The 19,831-nt window shown below is 47.5% G+C and overlaps 1 protein-coding gene across 1 annotated transcript in view; it reads right to left on the reverse strand.

The window, feature by feature from the left end:
* LOC124033799 (potassium/sodium hyperpolarization-activated cyclic nucleotide-gated channel 4-like) overlaps positions 1–19,831 on the reverse strand; it is a 116,645-nt gene that overhangs the window by 69,235 nt on the left and 27,579 nt on the right. The window contains exon 2 of the mRNA XM_046346124.1: positions 3,765–4,188. Coding sequence (XP_046202080.1) covers positions 3,765–4,188 — 424 coding nt within the window. The remainder of the gene's footprint in view (positions 1–3,764; positions 4,189–19,831) is intronic.

A 19,831-nucleotide genomic window follows, 5' to 3' on the forward strand; every position in this document is an offset into this window, starting at 1 on the left:
GGTTCTACATGGAACCCCATGTTCTACTTAGAACCAACAAGGATAATCCTATGGGGGCAGCCAAAGATTTATTTTAGGTTCTAGATAGCACCTTTTTTTCAAATGTGCAGTTTAGACAAACACACAACTATTGTAGATAGATTCTGCCTCCTCAACCCTCCTCTCCTCCCTTTCTGCATCCTTTGACTCTCTATGTCCCCTATCTTCCAGGCCGGCTCGGTCCTCCCCTCCCGCTCCGTGGCTTGACGACTCATTGCGAGCTCACAGAACAGGGCTCCGGGCAGCCGAGCGGAAATGGAGGAAAACTCGCCTCCCTGCGGACCTGGCATCCTTTCACTCCCTCCTCTCTACATTTTCCTCCTCTGTCTCTGCTGCTAAAGCCACTTTCTACCACTCTAAATTCCAAGCATCTGCCTCTAACCCTAGGAAGCTCTTTGCCACCTTCTCCTCCCTCCTGAATCCTCCTCCCCCTCCCCCTCCTCCCTCTCTGCAGATGACTTCGTCAACCATTTTGAAAAGAAGGTCGACGACATCCGATCCTCGTTTGCTAAGTCAAACGACACCGCTGGTTCTGCTCACACTGCCCTACCCTGTGCTCTGACCTCTTTCTCCCCTCTCTCTCCAGATGAAATCTCGCGTCTTGTGACGGCCGGCCGCCCAACAACCTGCCCGCTCGACCCTATCCCCTCCTCTCTTCTCCAGACCATTTCCGGAGACCTTCTCCCTTACCTCACCTCGCTCATCAACTTATCCCTGACCGCTGGCTATGTCCCTTCCGTCTTCAAGAGAGCGAGAGTTGCACCCCTTCTGAAAAAACCTACACTCGATCCCTCCGATGTTAACAACTTCAGACCAGTATCCCTTCTTTCTCTTCTCTCCAAAACTCTTGAACGTGCCGTCCTTGGTCAGCTCTCCCGCTATCTCTCTCAGAATGACCTTCTTGATCCAAATCAGTCAGGTTTCAAGACTAGTCATTCAACTGAGACTGCTCTTCTCTGTATCACGGAGGCGCTCCGCACCGCTAAAGCTAACTCTCTCTCCTCTGCTCTCATCCTTCTAGACCTATTGGCTGCCTTCGATACTGTGAACCATCAGATCCTCCTCTCCACCCTCTCCGAGTTGGGCATCTCCGGCGCGGCCCACGCTTGGATTGCATCCTACCTGACAGGTCGCTCCTACCAGGTGGCGTGGCGAGAATCTGTCTCCTCACCACGCGCTCTCACCACTGGTGTCCCCCAGGGCTCTGTTCTAGGCCCTCTCCTATTCTCGCTATACACCATGTCACTTGGCTCTGTCATAACCTCACATGGTCTCTCCTATCATTGCTATGCAGACGACACACAATTAATCTTCTCCTTTCCCCCTTCTGATGACCAGGTGGGCGAATCGCATCTCTGTCTGGCAGACATATCAGTGTGGATGACGGATCACCACCTCAAGCTGAACTTCGGCAAGACGGAGCTGCTCTTCCTCCCGGGGAAGGACTGCCCGTTCCATGATCTCGCCATCACGGTTGACAACTCCATTGTGTCCTCCCAGAGCGCTAAGAACCTTGGCGTGATCCTGGACAACACCCTGTCGTTCTCAACTAACATCAAGGCGGTGGCCCGTTCCTGTAGGTTCATGCTCTACAACATCCGCAGAGTACGACCCTGCCTCACACAGGAAGCGGCGCAGGTCCTAATCCAGGCACTTGTCATCTCCCGTCTGGATTACTGCAACTCACTGTTGGCTGGGCTCCCTGCCTGTGCCATTAAACCCCTACAACTCATCCAGAACGCCGCAGCCCGTCTAGTGTTCAACCTTGCCAAGTTCTCTCACGTCACCCCGCTCCTCCGCTCTCTCCACTGGCTTCCAGTTGAAGCTCGCATCCGCTACAAGACCATGGTGCTTGCCTACGGAGCTGTGAGGGGAACGGCACCTCAGTACCTCCAGGCTCTGATCAGGCCCTACACCCAAATAAGGGCACTGCGTTCATCCACCTCTGGCCTGCTCGCCTCCCTACCACTGAGGAAGTACAGTTCCCGCTCAGCCCAGTCAAAACTGTTCGCTGCTCTGGCCCCCCAATGGTGGAACAAACTCCCTCACGACGCCAGGACAGCGGAGTCAATCACCACCTTCCGGAGACACCTGAAACCCCACCTCTTTAAGGAATACTTAGGATAGGATAAAGTAATCCTTCTCACCCCCCTCCCCCCTTAAAATATTTAGATGCACTATTGTAAAGTGGCTGTTCCACTGGATGTCATAAGGTGAATGCACCAATTTGTAAGTCGCTCTGGATAAGAGCGTCTGCTAAATGACTTAAATGTAATGTAAATGTAGATGCTGGCGCTAGAAGGACAGAGGTTGGGCAGGGAGCCCCATCTGTTGGCTGGTATGTAAATTCCCTGTGGCGGTGCCTGGGTCTGTGTGTGCCTTGCTTTCTTGGTGGTGGAGGAGTGTCTGTCTCCTTACTGACTGACTGACAGACTGACTGAATGCATCTCCTGCTGGGCTCTGCTGCTTCACTTTGCACCTCTTACTTCTGGGACAGTGCTCAAGGATACACCCAGGGAGGGACGGGAACATTTCTAATTATTACGGCAATTATAATCATCCCTGTATTTCAGCAGCAGTAGAGGCTCTCTCTCTCTCTCTCTCTCTCTTTCGCTCTCTCTAGACTCCCTTCGTCAGACTGGTAGATAGACTGCTTCTGCACAGAACAGTAATCAACGTTTCTCTCTTCATCATCTCACTGGTGGATGAGGTAAAGCAAAAGGCCTCTTCACCTTGCCTCACTAGTGGATCTAATCAGACACAGCTAGCTAGAGTAGCTTCCTCTAGCCCAACCCCAGGGGAAAGGTAATACATTATGGATCTCAGTAAACAACGTTATCTCTCTCCGAGGAGCTATACTCTATAGAGGACAGTCGACTGTGGTAAAGATGGTCTGTGTTCATGTGTAGGTATTCTGTGTTTGGTGGATATACTATGGATTATAATCATCTCGCCTCTCTCACACGCACATATGTACCTAAAACCCTCACAAACCTTTACAGATGCACAATTGAGAGCATCCTGTCGGGCTGTATCAACGCCTGTTACGGCAACTGTACTGTCCGCAACCGCAGGGCCTTCCAGAGGGTGGTGCGGTCTGCCCAACGCATCACCGTGGGTAAACTACCTGCCTGCCTTCCAGGACACCTACAGCACCCGATGTCACAGGAAGGCCAAAAAGGTCATCAAGGACAACAACCACCTGAGCCACTGCCTGTTCACCCCGCTAACATCCAGAAGACGAGGTCAGTACAGGTGCATCAAAGCTGGGACCGAGAGACTGGAAAACAGCTTTTATCTCAAGGCTATCAGACTGTTAAATAGTCATCACTAGCATATTAGAGGCTGCTGCCCTATACATAGACTTGAAATCACTGGCCACTTCAATAAATGGAACCCTAGTCACTTTAATAATGTTGACATATTTTGTATTACTCATCTCATATGTATATACTGTATTCTATTCTATTATATTCTACAGTATCTTAGTCTATACCGCTCTGACATTGCTCGTCAATATACTTATATATTCTTAATTCCATTCCTTTACTTAGATTTGTGTGTATTGGTTATATGTTGTGAAATTGTTAGATATCACTGCACTGTCGGAGTTAGAAAGACAAGCATTTCGCTACACCCGCAATAACATCTGCTAAACATGTGTATGTGACCAATAAAATGTGATTTGATTTGATGTAAGAACACACCCTCCTACAGTACCCTACCTCCTCCCACTGGTGGATGTATCTGATGAGCCTGGACAGCCTGAGCAGTCTGAGCAGGCTGAGGATCTTGGTGAAGCGGACGATCCTCAGCGCCCGGGCCGTCTTGTAGAAGTCTGAGTCGATGCGTGTCTCCACGATGAGGAAGATGTAGTCCACAGGTATAGAGGAGATGAAGTCCACCACGAACCAGCTCCTCAGGTACTTGATCTTGATCTGTTGTGGGTCCAGGATGATCTCGGTGTTGTCCTCCTTGACGATGCCAGTACGGAAGTTGAGCACCAGGTCCATAAGGAAGAAGGTGTCTGAGATCACGTTGAAGATGATCCAGGGGGGCGTGTGTTCGTCTTTGAAGAAGGTGATGCCCACCGGGATGACGATCAGGTTCCCCACCATCAGCAGCAGCATGGTCAGGTCCCAGTAGAACCTAGAACAGGAGAAACCACAGGGAGCTTAGAGCCTGGGAGAGAACATGAGGAACCACAGATGGCTTAAAACCTGGGAGAGAACAGGGGGAACCACAGAGAGCTAAGAACCTGAGAGAGAACATGAGGAACCACAGAGAGCTAAGAACCTGAGAGAGAACATGAGGAACCACAGAGAGCTAAGAACCTGAGAGAGAACATGAGGAACCACAGAGAGCTAAGAACCTGAGAGAGAACATGAGGAACCACAGAGAGCTAAGAACCTGAGAGAGAACATGAGGAACCACAGAGAGCTAAGAGCCTGAGAGAGAACATGAGGAACCACAGAGAGCTAAGAACCTGAGAGAGAACATGAGGAACCACAGAGAGCTAAGAACCTGAGAGAGAACAGGAGGAACCACAGAGAGCTAAGAACCTGAGAGAGAACATGAGGAACCACAGAGAGCTAAGAACCTGAGAGAGAACAGGAGGAACCACAGACTGCTTAAAACCTGGGAGAGAACATGAGGAACCACATAGGGATGTTGATCGGGTTCCCCACTATCAGTAGCAGTATAGTCAACTCCAGCAGCACCTGGGAGAGAACAGGAGGAACCACATAGGGATGTTGATCGGGTTCCCCACTATCAGTAGCAGTATAGTCAACTCCAGCAGCACCTGGGAGAGACAGGAATTGGGGCTGGAGGATTTAGGAGAAAAGATCAACAGCTACCTCTCCCTGAGAAGTACCGCGACCACTGATCACATGAAATGTACATACTGTAAGCTACAGCAGCTATCTGGGATGAGCAGTTAGTTTTAAACTATCACATAGACTGTACTATACTGAACTGCTTAATGCTGCCACTGACACCCAACATGTTCAATAATGAACGTGGTTTAGGATCGTGTACACTATGTACACTATGGCCATGTGTCTTGACCCGCCACTAAATCCTGTCTTCGAAGGCCTTTACATTAAAAAAAATATATAAAATATGTAATTAAACTAACTGTTAAATCCCCGATATGGTAAATATGAACCTGTGTGACTCATGGCTGTCACAAGTGTTCACATGTTATCCGCCTGCGGCTCTCATGAAGGAGTAATGGCCCACACATGCAGCCTAGCCTACATCTCCCAGTCTGTCTTGAAGCGTAACCTATTGTGGTTGCTGGGCGCACATTTAAAAAGGTCAACGAGGGTTAAATGTTGATTACAAAGTGTGGCGTGACCTAGTCCATCTTCCCAGTCGCACAGTTTGGTTATAAATTACACTCTCCGCCCGCTTCGTAATTGAATCCAGATTGGTTGTGTTGTATAAAGGTTGATATACAGTATCCTTGGTGCTCTATAGATGGTACAGAGGGAGTGGGTCCTGGATTGTGAACTGGTTCTTGCGGGTAGGGCAGGATGATTTAACCACCCAAGTTTAACTGGCCCCATAAAAATCCATCTCAGAGCAAAACCAATTTAAAGCAGAGACCCAGAAGAAATGAAAAATATACTATTCACAATGTTGATGGTTGCTTTGCTGTGATGCCTCTCAGTGGAGATGAACGTTCCAATTGCCTCTGAGATCACTGTGCTGCCTGTCTGTGGACACATTACTTTGAAATAAACATTAATTACAGGGATATTACACACACAGCTGTCTAAGACAGTTGAGCCGCATTGTGCCATGGATTATGGTTTACAAAAAACATAAATACACACACACACATACACACACACACACACGCACACATACAGTCTCCCACACACGCATGCACGCACACACTGACACACACTAAACCCCCTCTGGCTTACACTCTGCCACACGAAACAGTGACAGTAATAGGAATTCTTCAAAGTAAAAGGGTATCCACGGTTTCAGTTTCTTGTCAAGCAGAGTTATATTTAGAAAGACGTTTCCGCCACTGTGTTTGCTCATGTTAAGATTTAAAGCCCAAGAGGACAAGACACAACTTCAAAGGAAATAACATGTACACGGGGTAATGACATTTGCTCTTCGAATTCTTCCCATTCCCTCGTATTCCCCATGTCAGGAAGAAGTATGTGAGTTGACATCATGAACACAAAACAGTTTGCTAACAGGCTGGAGGTGCACCAATAGCCCCTAATGCTGCTGCAATCACTATGTGCTAATATATCCATTTATTTTCGTACCAACACCTGCTCATTGTCCTCGCCACTTTTCTGCCAGTTTCATGGTGACCTCAGAGGACTTGACTGTTGTGAAGAAACAAACAGAGACATCAGGAAGTAGAAAAGGCCCAGCTGGCAGACTGTCTTGTCTGTTTGGACAGAGAGATAAGCGAGGAGGCTGAGAAGAGACCGGGAGAAGCTGTGGAGAGGCAGGGAAGGAGGGCTCCTCCACATGCTTAAGGGTCTCAGAGAGAGAGGGGGGGGGGGGTATGCAAGCTACTGTCAGAATCCCCTGAGAGCCAAGAGAGGGGGCACACACCTGTGTGTGAACTGCACCTGTTCCCTTGGATGAAGAAATGGGGTATTTGTGGTCAACAGCCTTCCCAAGCCTCTGGTCATGTACTGTACATACTATAGCCTACTACAGACACCAACCATGCGTCTGTCTCCCGATACCTTATGTCTCTAGGTCTCCTCAATGTCAGAGATTCACAACCGTGGTGATGAATGTTGTGACCCAGGATGAAAATATTGTGGAAAAAACAACCAGGTTTCCATCCAACCTTTTTATGCGAGGGTCGGACAAAACAAAACACGCAAGACAAGGTGGGATCTTTTTGTGTCTGTTAAAATCTATTATGCAAGAAATGGCGGTGGAAATATCAAATATTGATATAATAAGTCAACTAGGAGGATGAAATGGTGTGTGGTCCTCCCACTACGACTCTGGAAAGCATGCAGTTTATTAAACTACAGATTAAATAAGTTATAATGAACTTCACCGGATGGTGAAAGTGCACGGTGATTAGCTTGATGCTCCTTTCCAATAAATATTGAGGGTCCTATTCTGGTGACATGATGATCAATGCTTGGCTGCCATTTTGACAAATAAAAATAATCGGGCTCTTTGTCCATAATAATCTCATCATAAAGTAGTCTATACCTGCACTGTATCTGTGACCTGTTGGCTAAAGTGCGCGTGCCAAGACCAAAGTGGGCACATTTGCTATATTTGCTATAATCATTTTTTGTGGAAAAACCATCGGTAGAGTTATAACCATATATTTATATAATAACCATCATATCAAAGTAAACTTGAAGGCACGTGATGAAATGTTGTGTGGTCCTCCCACTACGACTCGGGAAACCATGCAGTTTATTAGACTACAGATGAAATAAATTATGACGAACTTCACAGGTTGGTGAAAGTACACAATGATATTGATGCTCCTTTCCAAGAAATATTGATGGTCTGATGATTCTGGTGAGATGATGATCGATGCCTGGCTGCCACTTGACACCTAAATGATCTTGCTCTTGTCCATAATAATTTCATCGTGTAGGCAAGGAACTGTTGACTGGAGTACAAGTGCCAAGACCAGAGCTGGCTTTACAACACATATTGTTTACAGACAGATTCATTCACTTAATCACAACTCCAGTGGGTCAGAAGTTTACATACACTAAGTTGACTGTGCCTTTAAACAGCTAGGAACATTCCATAAAATGATTTCATGGCTTAGAAGCATCTGATAGGCTAATTGACATAATTTGAGTAAATTGGAGGTGTACCTGTGGATGTATTTCAAGGCCTACCTTCACACTCAGTGCCTCTTTGCTTAACATCATGGGAAAATCTAAATAAATCAGCCAAGACTTCAGAAAAAATCTGTAGACCTCCACAGGTCTGGTTCATCCTTGGGAGAAATGTTCAAATGCCTGAAGGTACCACGTTCATCTGTACAAACAATAGTACGCAAGTATAAACACCATGGGACCACGCAGCCGTCATACCTCTCAGGAAGGCGACGGGTCTCCTAGAGATGAACGTGCTTTGGTGCGAAAAGTGCAAATCAATCCCAGAACAACAGCAAATGACCTTGTGAAGATGCTGGAGTTAACAGGTACAAAAGTATCTATATCCACAGTAAAAGTTCTATATCGACATAACCTGAAAGGCCGCTCAGCAAGGAAGAAGCTACTGCTCCAAAACCACCATAAAAAAAGCCAGACTACGGTTTGCAACTGCACATGGGGACAAAGATTGTATCTTTTGGAGAAATGTCCTCTGGTCTGATGAAACAAAAATAGAACTGTTTGCCATAATGACCATCGTTATGTTTGGAGGAAAAGAGGGAGGCTAGCAAGCCAAAGAACACCATCCCAACCGTGAAGCACGGGGGTGACAGCATCATGTTGTGGGGGTGACAGCATCATGTTGTGGGGGTGCTTTGCCGCACGAGAGACTGGTGAACTTCACAAAATAGATGACATCATGAGAAATGAGAATTATGTGGATAAATTGAAGCAACATCTCAAGACATCAGTCAGGAAGTTAAAGCTTGGTCACAAATGGGTCTTCCAAATGGACAATGACCCTAAGTATGCTTCCAAAGTTGTGTCAAAATGGCTTAAGGACAACAAAGTCAAGGTATTGGAGTGGCCTTCACAAAGACCTGACCTCAATCCTATAGAAAATTTGTGGGCAGAACTGAAAAAGTGTGTGCGAGCAAGGAGCCCGACAAACCTGACTCAGTTACACCAAAATGGGCCGAAATTCACCCAACTTATTGCGGGAAGCTTGTGGAAGGCTACCCGAAACGTTTGACCCAAGTTCAACCATTTAAAGGTAATGTTACACTCAATTAGTATTGGGTATGTAAACTTCTGACCAACTGGGAATGTGATGAAAGAAATAAAAGCTGAAATAAAATCACTCTCTACTATTATTCTGACATTTCACATTCTTAAAATAAAGGGCTGATCCTAACTGACCTAAAACAGGGAATCTTTACTTGGATTAAATGTCAGGAATTGTGAAAAATGTGTATTTGGCTAAGGTGTATGTAAACGTCCGACTTCAACTGAATATACAAAAGTATGCGAACACCCCTTGCAAATATTTCAGCCACACCATTGCTGACAGGTGTATAAAATCGAGCACACCGCCATGCAATCTCCATAGACAAACATTGTCAGTAGAATGGCCTTACTGAAGAGCTCTGTGACTTTCAACGTGGCCCCGTGTCACGACTTCCACCGAAGGTGGATCCTCTCCCTTTTCGGGCGGCGCTCGGGGGTCGTCATCGCCGGTCTACCAGCTGCTACCGATCCCTTTCCTTTTTCATTTGGTTTTGTCTGTCTTGTTGTTCACCTGTGTCTAGTTTAGGTTAATTAATGGTGTATTTAATCTCGCCCTACCCTCTTGGTTTTGTGCGGGATTGTTTGTGTAGCTGTCATTTTGTTTGGGTTGCGTTTGGTTTGTTCTGTTGAACAGGTGTTTTTTCTGGACTGCGTTCCTGTTGTTTAGTGGCTACTGTTGTGGTCTTCTGCTTGTTCTTGATGGACTTGTAATTAAACACCCCTCTTGCAAATTCGCTCTCTCCTGCGCCTGACTCCACACCTACCTCTCCTAGGGAGAACCTGACACACCGTCATAGGATGCCACCTTTCCAACAAGCCAGTTCGGTCACATGTAAGCACTGTTATTGTGAAATGCAAATGCTAAGGAGCAACAACGACTCAGCTGCAAAGTGTTAGGCCACACAAACTCACAGAACAAGACCACCGAGTGCTGAAGCGCGTAACACATAAAAATCCTCTGTCCACGGTTGCAACACACACTACCGAGTACCAAACTGCCTCTGAAAGCAAAGTCAGCACAAGAACTGTTTGTCTGGGGCTTCATGAAATGGGTTTCCATGGTCGAACAGCCACACACCAGCCTAAGATCACCATGTGCAAAGCCAAGCATCAGCTGGAATGGTGTAAAGCTCTGCGCCATTGGACTGGAGCAGTGGAAATGCGTTCTCTGAAGTGATGAATCACGCTTCACCATCTGGCAGTCTGCCCGAATGCATAGTACCAACTGTAAAGTTTGGTGGATGTGGAATAATGGTCTAGGGCTGTTTTTCATGGTTCTGGCTAGGCCCCTTACATCCAGTGAAGGGAACATTTAACTTTGTGGCAACAGTTTGGGTAAGGCCCTTTGCTGTTTCAGCATGACAATGCCCCCCATGCACAAAGCGAGGTCCATACAGAAATGTTATTTTTTCAAGATCGGTGTTGAAGAAATTGACTGGCCTGCACAGAGCCCTGACCTCAACCCCATCGAACACCTTTGGGATGAATTGGAATACCGACTGTAAGCCAGGCCTAATTGCCCAACATCAGTGCCCAACCTGACTAATGCTCTTGTGGCTGAATGGAAGCAAGTCCCCGCAACAGTATTCCAACACCCAGTGGAAAGCCTTCCCAGAAGAATGGAGGCTGTTATAGCAGCAAAGGGGAGACAAACTTCATATTAATGCTCAGGATTTTGGAATGAGATGTTTGACGAGCAGGTATCCACATACTTTTGGTCATATAATGTATGTATTGGTATTTCTATTCAAGAATCAAGAACACACATTTGGTTCTGTGTAAATGTGTGTGAGTTGTGTCTCTCTCTCTCTGTGTGTGTGTGTGTGTGTGTGTGTGTGTGTGTGTGTGTGTGTGTGTGTGTGTGTGTGTGTGTGTGTGTGTGTGTGTGTGTGTGTGTGTGTGTGTGTGTGTGTGTGTGTGTGTGTGTGTGTGTGTGTGTGTGTGTGTGTGTGTGTGTGTGTGTGTGCTATTTTTCTTGTTCACGCTTGCTATTGCCTTCTAATGGAGGTCAGCCCACCTAAACATAGCAGGGATCCATTTACTGTGCTTCATTATGCATTGGGATCCTGACACAGAGGAACATTGTTCTATAAATATAGATAGACTGAGCAGCGAGTGCAGGGCAGGGCAGGGTGGTGGACGAACATCGCAAAGGCACAAAATCCCCATCTCTATGTCTGTCTGAAAGCACTGACTTGTGGATTGATAGCTTTTCTCCTGTATAAAACAAAAGGCAGTGTCCTTCATGGTGATATCAGTGCAGGCAGGGGTACGCTGCTGCGGTGTAGGGAGTGAAAGGGGGAGGAGAAGGATGATAGGGAGAGAGCGATAGAGAGAGGGAGAGAGCGATAGAGAGAGGGAGAGAGCGATAGAGAGAGGGAGAGAGCGATAGAGAGAGGGAGAGTTTGAGGGAGGAGCGAGAGAGATCCAGAGAAGGAGGCAACGATAGAGAGAGGGAGAGTTTGAGAGGGAGAGAGAGAGGAAATGACCCCGGTTGCATAGCTTACACCTGAGTTGTTATAGTGCTGGGGAGGGACTGCTCACTGTCATGACGACAGACCGTGACATTTCCATGCCTGTTCCTCTACAGAGACAGAGGTACGGTCCACACCACACCGTCGGCTCTCCTGGGAAGAGACCAAGGACTGCAGACCCATGTTTTTACCCTCAGAGTGCCTACTGCTACAAGATAAACCTCTCTCCCACTCGCCACCCTGTCCTGGAGTTAGCTACCTGGGGCCACACTAGCCCAGCCTGGTGTCACCGTCACACTGGGGCTCTGACATCACTCACGGAGGACTAGAGCACTGCACGTACTCACACACACTCCTATCACCCAATATGAACATGTTGAAAAGGCATAAAGGATCTACAGACAGTTTGTTTGTGTGTGTGTGTGTGTGTGTGTGTGTGTGTGTGTGTGTGTGTGTGTGTGTGTGTGTGTGTGTGTGTGTGTGTGTGTGTGTGCGTGTGTGTGTGCGTGCGTGCGTGTGTGTGTGTGTGTACGTGCGTTGCCCGCAGGGTGCCTTCTCTACCTGTTGGCAGACATGCTAGGAGAGTGATGGTATGGCATCCAGGTAGGTTGTCTGTCATGTCAGGTGCACTAGCCTTGAAGACAGTGACAGCAATAAGGAGCAGAGTGTGTGTGTGTTTGTGTGCTCCTCTACATTCGGCGTGGCGTCAGACTGAATGAGGACAGTAGAACAACAATGTGTGGTGTTCCTGCTCCTCATTGCAGCTCTTCCTTCCCAGAGAGCAGCAGCACAGTCATTCCCACTGTAAATGTGACTCTGGATGATTGAATGACTGATGTTGATCTATGTATGAATATGAAAAGCAGTTCCCCTCTTTAATAATTCACGTCCTTGTTTAGTGTTTTTTTTTGTCTCCCTTACCTAGTTCTTGTGAGTTGCTGTTTTGTGTGACGATGAGGAATCCTCGTCAGAAGTGCTGATTCGTAATTTGCCTGAGGATGCGGCCCCATGTCACATTAGACACACTGCCTGCATCAATATGACCACCGGCCACTGGCTACTCTAACCGGTCTTAGGGGTGTCACTACTGGACTAAGGGGACAGTGAAGAGTTGGCTTGACTGTGTGTGTGTGTGTGTGTGTGTGTGTGTGTGTGTGTGTGTGTGTGTGTGTGTGTGTGTGTGTGTGTGTGTGTGTGTGTGTGTGTGTGTGTGTGTGTGTGTGTGTGTGTGTGTGTGTGTGTGTGTGTGTGTGTGTGTGTGTGTGTGTGTGTGTGTGTGTGCGCAGTGGCGGGAATCCATTAACTCTTAGGCCTCTTTTGACAGGTGGATGATGAGTGAAAATGAAGCAGGATAGTCTATTACAAGGACAACACAGCCATACATTTTCAAGACACCACGCATGCGCACGCACACACACACACACACGCAAACACACGCACACGCACACGCACACGCACACGCACACGCACACGCACACGCACACGCACACGCACACACACACACACACACACACACACACACACACACACACACACACACACACACACACACACACACACACACTGCATAGCCGTTGTGCAAGACAGTTCTCCATTGGGCCAGTTGGCACACTATGAGACAATAACAGGAGGAAATTGAAGTGTCCAGGAGAGAGTCGGGTTAAAAGGGTTAATCCTATTTTTGTTGACACCCCGCTCCGATGAACTGCAATGACGGCCCTGACTTTGCTAAGCACAGCCGGCGGTCACTGACACACGGGCTACGCAGTCGCAGGTGGCTATTTTTAGGTGAGACTGAGCGTTTTATCAGTCCTGAGCACCGACGCTGTCGTAAGAAGAATTCACCGGAGAGAAAGCACCAAATCTCCCCAACCTTGGGGTGAGGAAAAACAGATGATTTACTAAACACCAACATGAGAAAGGGGGAATCTAATTTATGGAACAACCCTTTCCTAATACTGCAAAGTATATGAATAATACCATTAATAAGATTACAATAGCCAGGTGATGATGGACCACAGAAGGTTGTTCATCCAGCTAAAAAAAACTGTTCTATAAGAGTCTCCCAGCTGCACCTAAACTCCAGAGCAGAGACAGGTTTGACCTCTGATGCTGAAGCTGGTGGAGTTCCATAATGTCTAAGGCCTTGTCTATATTCAAGTCCGAGTTAATAGAGCGCATATTCTGGGATTCGACAGCGAAGAAGAGTCCAATCCTTTTGCATATAGACTGAGAATGCATACTGGTAAGTGACTGGAAAACACATGCAATGTACCGCTTATTCATGAAATATGAACCACTTCCAAAGACAAATACTAAATCAAATCAAATTGTAGTTGTCTCATGCGCCGAATACAACAGGTTGACCTTACAGTGAAATGCTTCCTTACAAGCCATTACCAACAATGCAGTTTTAAGAAAATACCTTATTAAAAAAAGTAAGAGATAAGAAAAACAAATAATTAAAGAGCAACAATAGTGGGGCTTTATACAGGGGGTACCGGTACAGAGTCAATGTCAATGTGCTGGGACACCGGTGTTGAGGTAATTGAGGTAATATGTACATGTAGGGAAGATAATAACAGAGAGTAGCAGCAGCGCTCTGGGGGGAGGGGGAGGGGGAAATGCAAATAGACTGGGTAGCAATTTGATTAGCTGTTCAGGAGTCTTATGGCTTGGGGGTAGAAGCTATTTAGGAGACTCTTATACCTAGACTTGACGCTCCCGTACCGTTTGCCGTGCGGTAGCAGAGAGAACAGTCTATGACTAGGGTGGCTGGAGTCTGACCATTTTTAGGACCTTCCTCTGACACCGCCTGGTATAGAGGTCCTGGATGGCCGGAAGCTTGGCTATCGGTGATGTACTGGGCTGTACGCACTACACTCTGTAGTGCCTTGAGGTGGGAGGCCGAGCAGTTGCCATACCAGGCAGTGATGCAACCCGTCAGGATGCTCTTGATAGTGCAGCTGTAAAACCTTTTGAGAATCTGAGGACCCATTCCAAATCGTTTCAGTCTCCTGAAGGGGAACGGGTTTCGTCGTGCCCTCTTCTGTCTTGGTGTGTTTGGACCATTCTAGTTTGTTGTTGATGTGGACACCAAGGAACTTGGAGCTCTAAATCTGCGCCACTATAGCCCTGTCTATGAGAATGGGAGCGTGCTCGGTCCTCCTTTTCCCGTAGTCCACAATCATCTCCTTTGTCTTGATAAGGTTGAGGGAGAGGTTGTTGTCCTTGCACACATGGTCAGATCTCTGACCTCCTCCCTATAAGCTGTCTCATCATTGTTGGGTATCAGGCTGTTGTGGCATCAGCAAACTTAATGACTGTGTTGGAGTCGTGCCTGGCTGTGCAGTCTTGAGTGAACAGGGAGTACAAGAGGGGGCTGGTCACGCACCCCTGAGGGGCCCCCGTATTGAGGATCAGTGTGGCGGATGTGTTGTTACTTACCCTTACCACTTGGGGACGGCCCGTCGGGAAGTCCAGGATCCAGTTGCAGAGAGATGTGTTTAGTCCCAGGATCCTCAGTTTAGTGATGAGCTTTGAGGGCATTATGGTGTTGAATGCTGAGCTGTAGTCAATGAATAGCATTCTCACATAGCTGTTCCTTTTGTCCAGGTGTGAAAGGGCAGTGTGGAGTGCAATAGAGATCGCATCATCTGTGGATCTGTTGGTGCAGTATGCAAATGGTTTAGGTCTAGGGTTTCTGGGATAATGGTGTTGATGTGAGCCATGACCAGCAATTCAAAGGAGTTCATGGATATAGATGTGAGTGCTACGGGTCGGTGGTCATTTAGGCAGGTTACTTTAGTGTTCTTGGGCACAGGGACTATGGTGGTCTGCTTGAAACATGTTGGTATTACAGACTCAGACAGGGAGAGGTCGAAAATCAGTCCTGTAGTTTAGCATCGGTTTCATCTGATCACTTTTTTATAGACCGAGTCACTGGTGCTTCCTGCTTTCATTTATGCTTGTAAGCAGGAATCAGGAGGATAGAATTATGGTTTGCCAAATGGAGGGCGTGGGAGAGATTTGTATGTGTCTCTGTGTGTGCAGTAAATGTGGTCTAGAATTGTCTTTCTTCTGGCTGCACAGTTAACATGCTGATAGAAATTAGATGAAACTGATTTAAGTTTCCCTGCAATAAAGTCCCCGGCCACTAGGAGTGCCGCCTCTGGATGAGTGTTTTCCTGTTTGCTAATAGCAGTATCCAGCTCATTGAGTGCCGTTTTAGTGCCAGCATCGGTCTGTGGTGGTGTGTAGCTATGAAAAATACAGATGAAAACTCTCTGTAGATAGTGTGGTCTACAGCTTATCATCATCTTATCTGCCTCAGGTGAGCAAAACCTTGAGACTTCCTTAGATATCGTGCACCAGCTGTTGTTCACATATATGCATAGGCCTCTGCCCATGTCTGCTGTTCTGTCCTGCCAATGGAGTGTATAACCCGCCAGCTGTATGTTCTTTAAAAAAATGTTTACCCCTTTTTCCAATTTCGTGGTATCCAATTGTTGTAGTAGCTACTATCTTGTCTCATCGCTACAACTCCCGTACGGGCTCGGGAGAGACGAAGGTTGAAAGTCATGCATCCTCCGATACACAACCCAACCAGCCGTACTGCTTCTTAACACAGCGCGCATCCAACCCGGAAGCCAGCCGCACCAATGTGTCGGAGGGTACACCGTGCACCTGGCAACCTTGGCTAGCGCGCACTGCGCCCGGCCCGCCACAGGAGTCGCTGCTGCGCGATGAGACAAGGACATCCCTACCGACCAAGCCCTCCCTAACCCGGACGATGCTAGGCCAATTGTGCGTCGCCCCACGGACCTCCCGGTTGCGGCCGGTTGCAACAGAGCCTGGGCGCGAACCCAGGGACTCTGATGGCACAGCTGGCGCTGCAGCCGTTAACCACTGCGCCACCCGGGAGGCAGTTGTATGTTCTTAATGTCATCATTCAGCCAAGACTCTGTGAAATAAGATATTACAGTTTTTAATGTCACGTTGGTAAGATATACGTGATTTCAGCTCATCCCATTTCTTTTCCAGTAATTGATCATTAGCTAACAGGACGGAAGGCAAGGGCAGATTAGCCACTCGTTGCCTGATCCTCGCAAGGCACCCTGATCTTTTTCCACTAAATCTCTGTTTCCTTCTCCAGCAAATCACGGGGATCTGGGCCTGGTCGAGTGTCTATAGTAGTATATCCCTCCCGTCCGACTCATTGAAGAAGAACTCTTCGTCCAGTTTGAGGTGAGCAATCGCAATTCTGATGTCCAGAAGCTCTTTTCTGTCATAAGAGACGGTAGCAGCAACATTATGTACAAAACAAGTTAGGAACAACGCGAAAAAAGAAAAAGAAATAGCGTGGTTGGTTAAGAGCTGATAAGACGGCAGCCCTCCCCTCTGGCTACATCTTTCTCTAAGACCCTATAATTAAAACAAAGCCACACAACAAAGCTGGAGCGCAAGCAAGAAGTCCATCTAAAATATGTATCGGTTTTGGATGCTCAAGTTTTCTCTTATGAATATCAACAACCTAATCAACGTAGCCACTGCAGAATAAACAGCAGTACAAGGGAGACCAAACGTTTGAAGGAGTCGAAGAGGACTTTCTATACCGCCCAGCACCCCGGTAGCATATGACAATTTTTTTCTATTAAAAGGTGCTGCTGGCAGGCGCCACCAGTAGAGAGAGGCACAGTGTCCCTGTCCTTGTCCCTGGTCGCAGTGCACAGAGTCCTTCACACACAACAGAGTCCCTGCACAGAGCAGAGCAGAGTAGAGGACGGCCCGTTCTTTACCTGCTCGGGGGAATAAAAGACTCCACAAGGATACTCCGCAAGCAGCACAGTCAGCAACTCACTGTGCCCTCTACAAAAACAAAAGGTCCACCGTGCACAGTCCATAGACCTACCAGAAGGGACACACAGTCCAAAGGCCTATCAGAGGAGAACACAGTCCATAGGCCTAACAGAGGAGAACAAAGTCCATAGGTCTACCAGAGGAGAACACAGTCCATAGGCCTAACAGAGGAAAACACAGTCCAAAGGCCTCCCAGAGGAGAACACAGTCCATAGGCCTAACAGAGGAGAACACAGTCCAAAGGTCTACCAGAGGAGAACACAGTCCAGGCCTAGGAACCTCCAGAGGAACAGAGGAGAACACAGTCCATAGGCCTAACAGAGAAGAACCAAAGGCCTCAGAGGAGAACACAGTCCAAAGGCCTACCAGAGGAGAACACAGTCCATAGGCCTAACAGAGAAGAATACCAGAGGCCAGTCCATAGGCCTAACAGAGGAAAACACAGTCCAAAGGCCTCCCAGGAGAACACAGTCCATAGGCCTAACAGAGGAGAACACAGTCCAAATAGGCCTAGGAGAACACAGTCCAAAGGTCTACAGAGAGGAGAGAACACAGTCCAAAGGCCTACCAGAGGAGAACACAGTCCATAGGCCTAACAGAGAAGAACACAGTCCATAGGCCTAACAGAGGAAAACACAGTCCAAAGGCCTACCAGAGGAGAACACAGTCCATAGGCCTAACAGAGAAGAACACAGTCCATAGGCCTAACAGAGGAGAACACAGTCCAGGCCTCCAGGCCTACCAGAGGAGAACACAGTCCTAGAACAAAGTCCATAGGCCTACCAGAGGAGAACACAGTCCATAGGCCTAACAGGAGAACACAGTCCATAGGCCTAACAGAGGAAAACACAGTCCATAACAGAGAGTCCAAAAACAGAGGAGAACAGTCCATAGAACAAAGCCTACCAGAGGAGAACACAGTCCATAGGCCTAACAGAGGAAAACACAGTCCATAGGCCTACCAGAGGAAACACAGTCCATAGGCCTAACAGAGGAGAACACAGTCTAAAGGCCTACCAGAGGAGAACACAGTCCATAGGTCTACCAGAGGAGAACAAAGTCCATAGGTCTACCAGAGGAGAACACAGTCCATAGGCCTAACAGAGGAGAACAAAGTCCATAGGCCTAACAGAGGAGAACAAAGTCCATAGGCCTAACAGAGGAGAACACAGTCCATAGGCCTAACAGAGGAGAACACAGTCCATAGGCCTAACAGAGGAAAACACAGTCCATGGGCCAAACAGAGGAGAACAAAGTCCATAGGCCTAACAGAGGAGAACAAAGTCCATAGGCCTAACAGAGGAAAACACAGTCCATAGGACTACCAGAGGAGAACACAGTCCATAGGCCTACCAGAGGAGAACACAGTCCAAAGGCCTACCAGAGGAGAACACAGTCCATAGGTCTACCAGAGGAGAACACAGTCCATAGGTCTACCAGAGGAGAACACAGTCCAAAGGCCTACCAGAGGAGAACACAGTCCATAGGCCTAACAGAGAAGAACACAGTCCATAGGTCTACCAGAGGAGAACACAGTCCAAAGGTCTACCAGAGGAGAACACAGTCCATAGGCCTAACAGAGGAAAACACAGTCCATAGGCCTAACAGAGGAGAACACAGTCTAAAGGCCTACCAGAGGAGAACACAGTCCATAGGTCTACCAGAGGATAACAAAGTCCATAGGTCTACCAGAGGAGAACACAGTCCATAGGCCTAACAGAGGAAAACACAGTCCATAGGCCTAACAGAGGAAAACACAGTCCATAGGCCTAACAGAGGAAACACAGTCCAAAGGCCTACCAGAGGAGAACACAGTCCATAGGCCTAACAGAGGAGAACAGTCCATGGGCCAAACAGAGGAGAACAAAGTCCATAGGCCAAACAGAGGAGAACAAAGTCCATAGGCCTAACAGAGGAGAACAAAGTCCATAGGCCTAACAGAGGAGAACACAGTCCATAGGCCTAACAGAGGAGAACAAAGTCCATAGGCCTAACAGAGGAGAACAAAGTCCATAGGCCTAACAGAGGAGAACACAGTCCATAGGCCTAACAGAGGAGAACACAGTCCATAGGCCTAACAGAGGAGAACACAGTCCATGGGCCAAACAGAGGAGAACAAAGTCCATAGGCCAAACAGAGGAGAACAAAGTCCATAGGCCTAACAGAGGAAAACAAAGTCCATAGGCCTAACAGAGGAAAACACAGTCCATGGGCCAAACAGAGGAGAACAAAGTCCATAGGCCTAACAGAGGAGAACAAAGTCCATAGGCCTAACAGAGGAAAACACAGTCCATAGGACTACCAGAGGAGAACACAGTCCATAGGCCTACCAGAGGAGAACACAGGGCATAGACACAGACTGTGTCTGAAATAACATCCGATTCTATATAAATAGTGTACTACCTTCAACCAGGGTGTGTCTGAAATAACATCCGATTCTACATAAATAGTGTACTACCTTCAACCAGGGTGTGTCTGAAATGACATCCGATTCTACATAAATAGTGTACTACCTTCAACCAGGGTGTGTCTGAAATGACA

This window comes from Oncorhynchus gorbuscha, linkage group LG04 (genome assembly GCF_021184085.1).
Source record: "Oncorhynchus gorbuscha isolate QuinsamMale2020 ecotype Even-year linkage group LG04, OgorEven_v1.0, whole genome shotgun sequence".
Taxonomy (NCBI): Eukaryota; Metazoa; Chordata; class Actinopteri; order Salmoniformes; family Salmonidae; genus Oncorhynchus; species Oncorhynchus gorbuscha.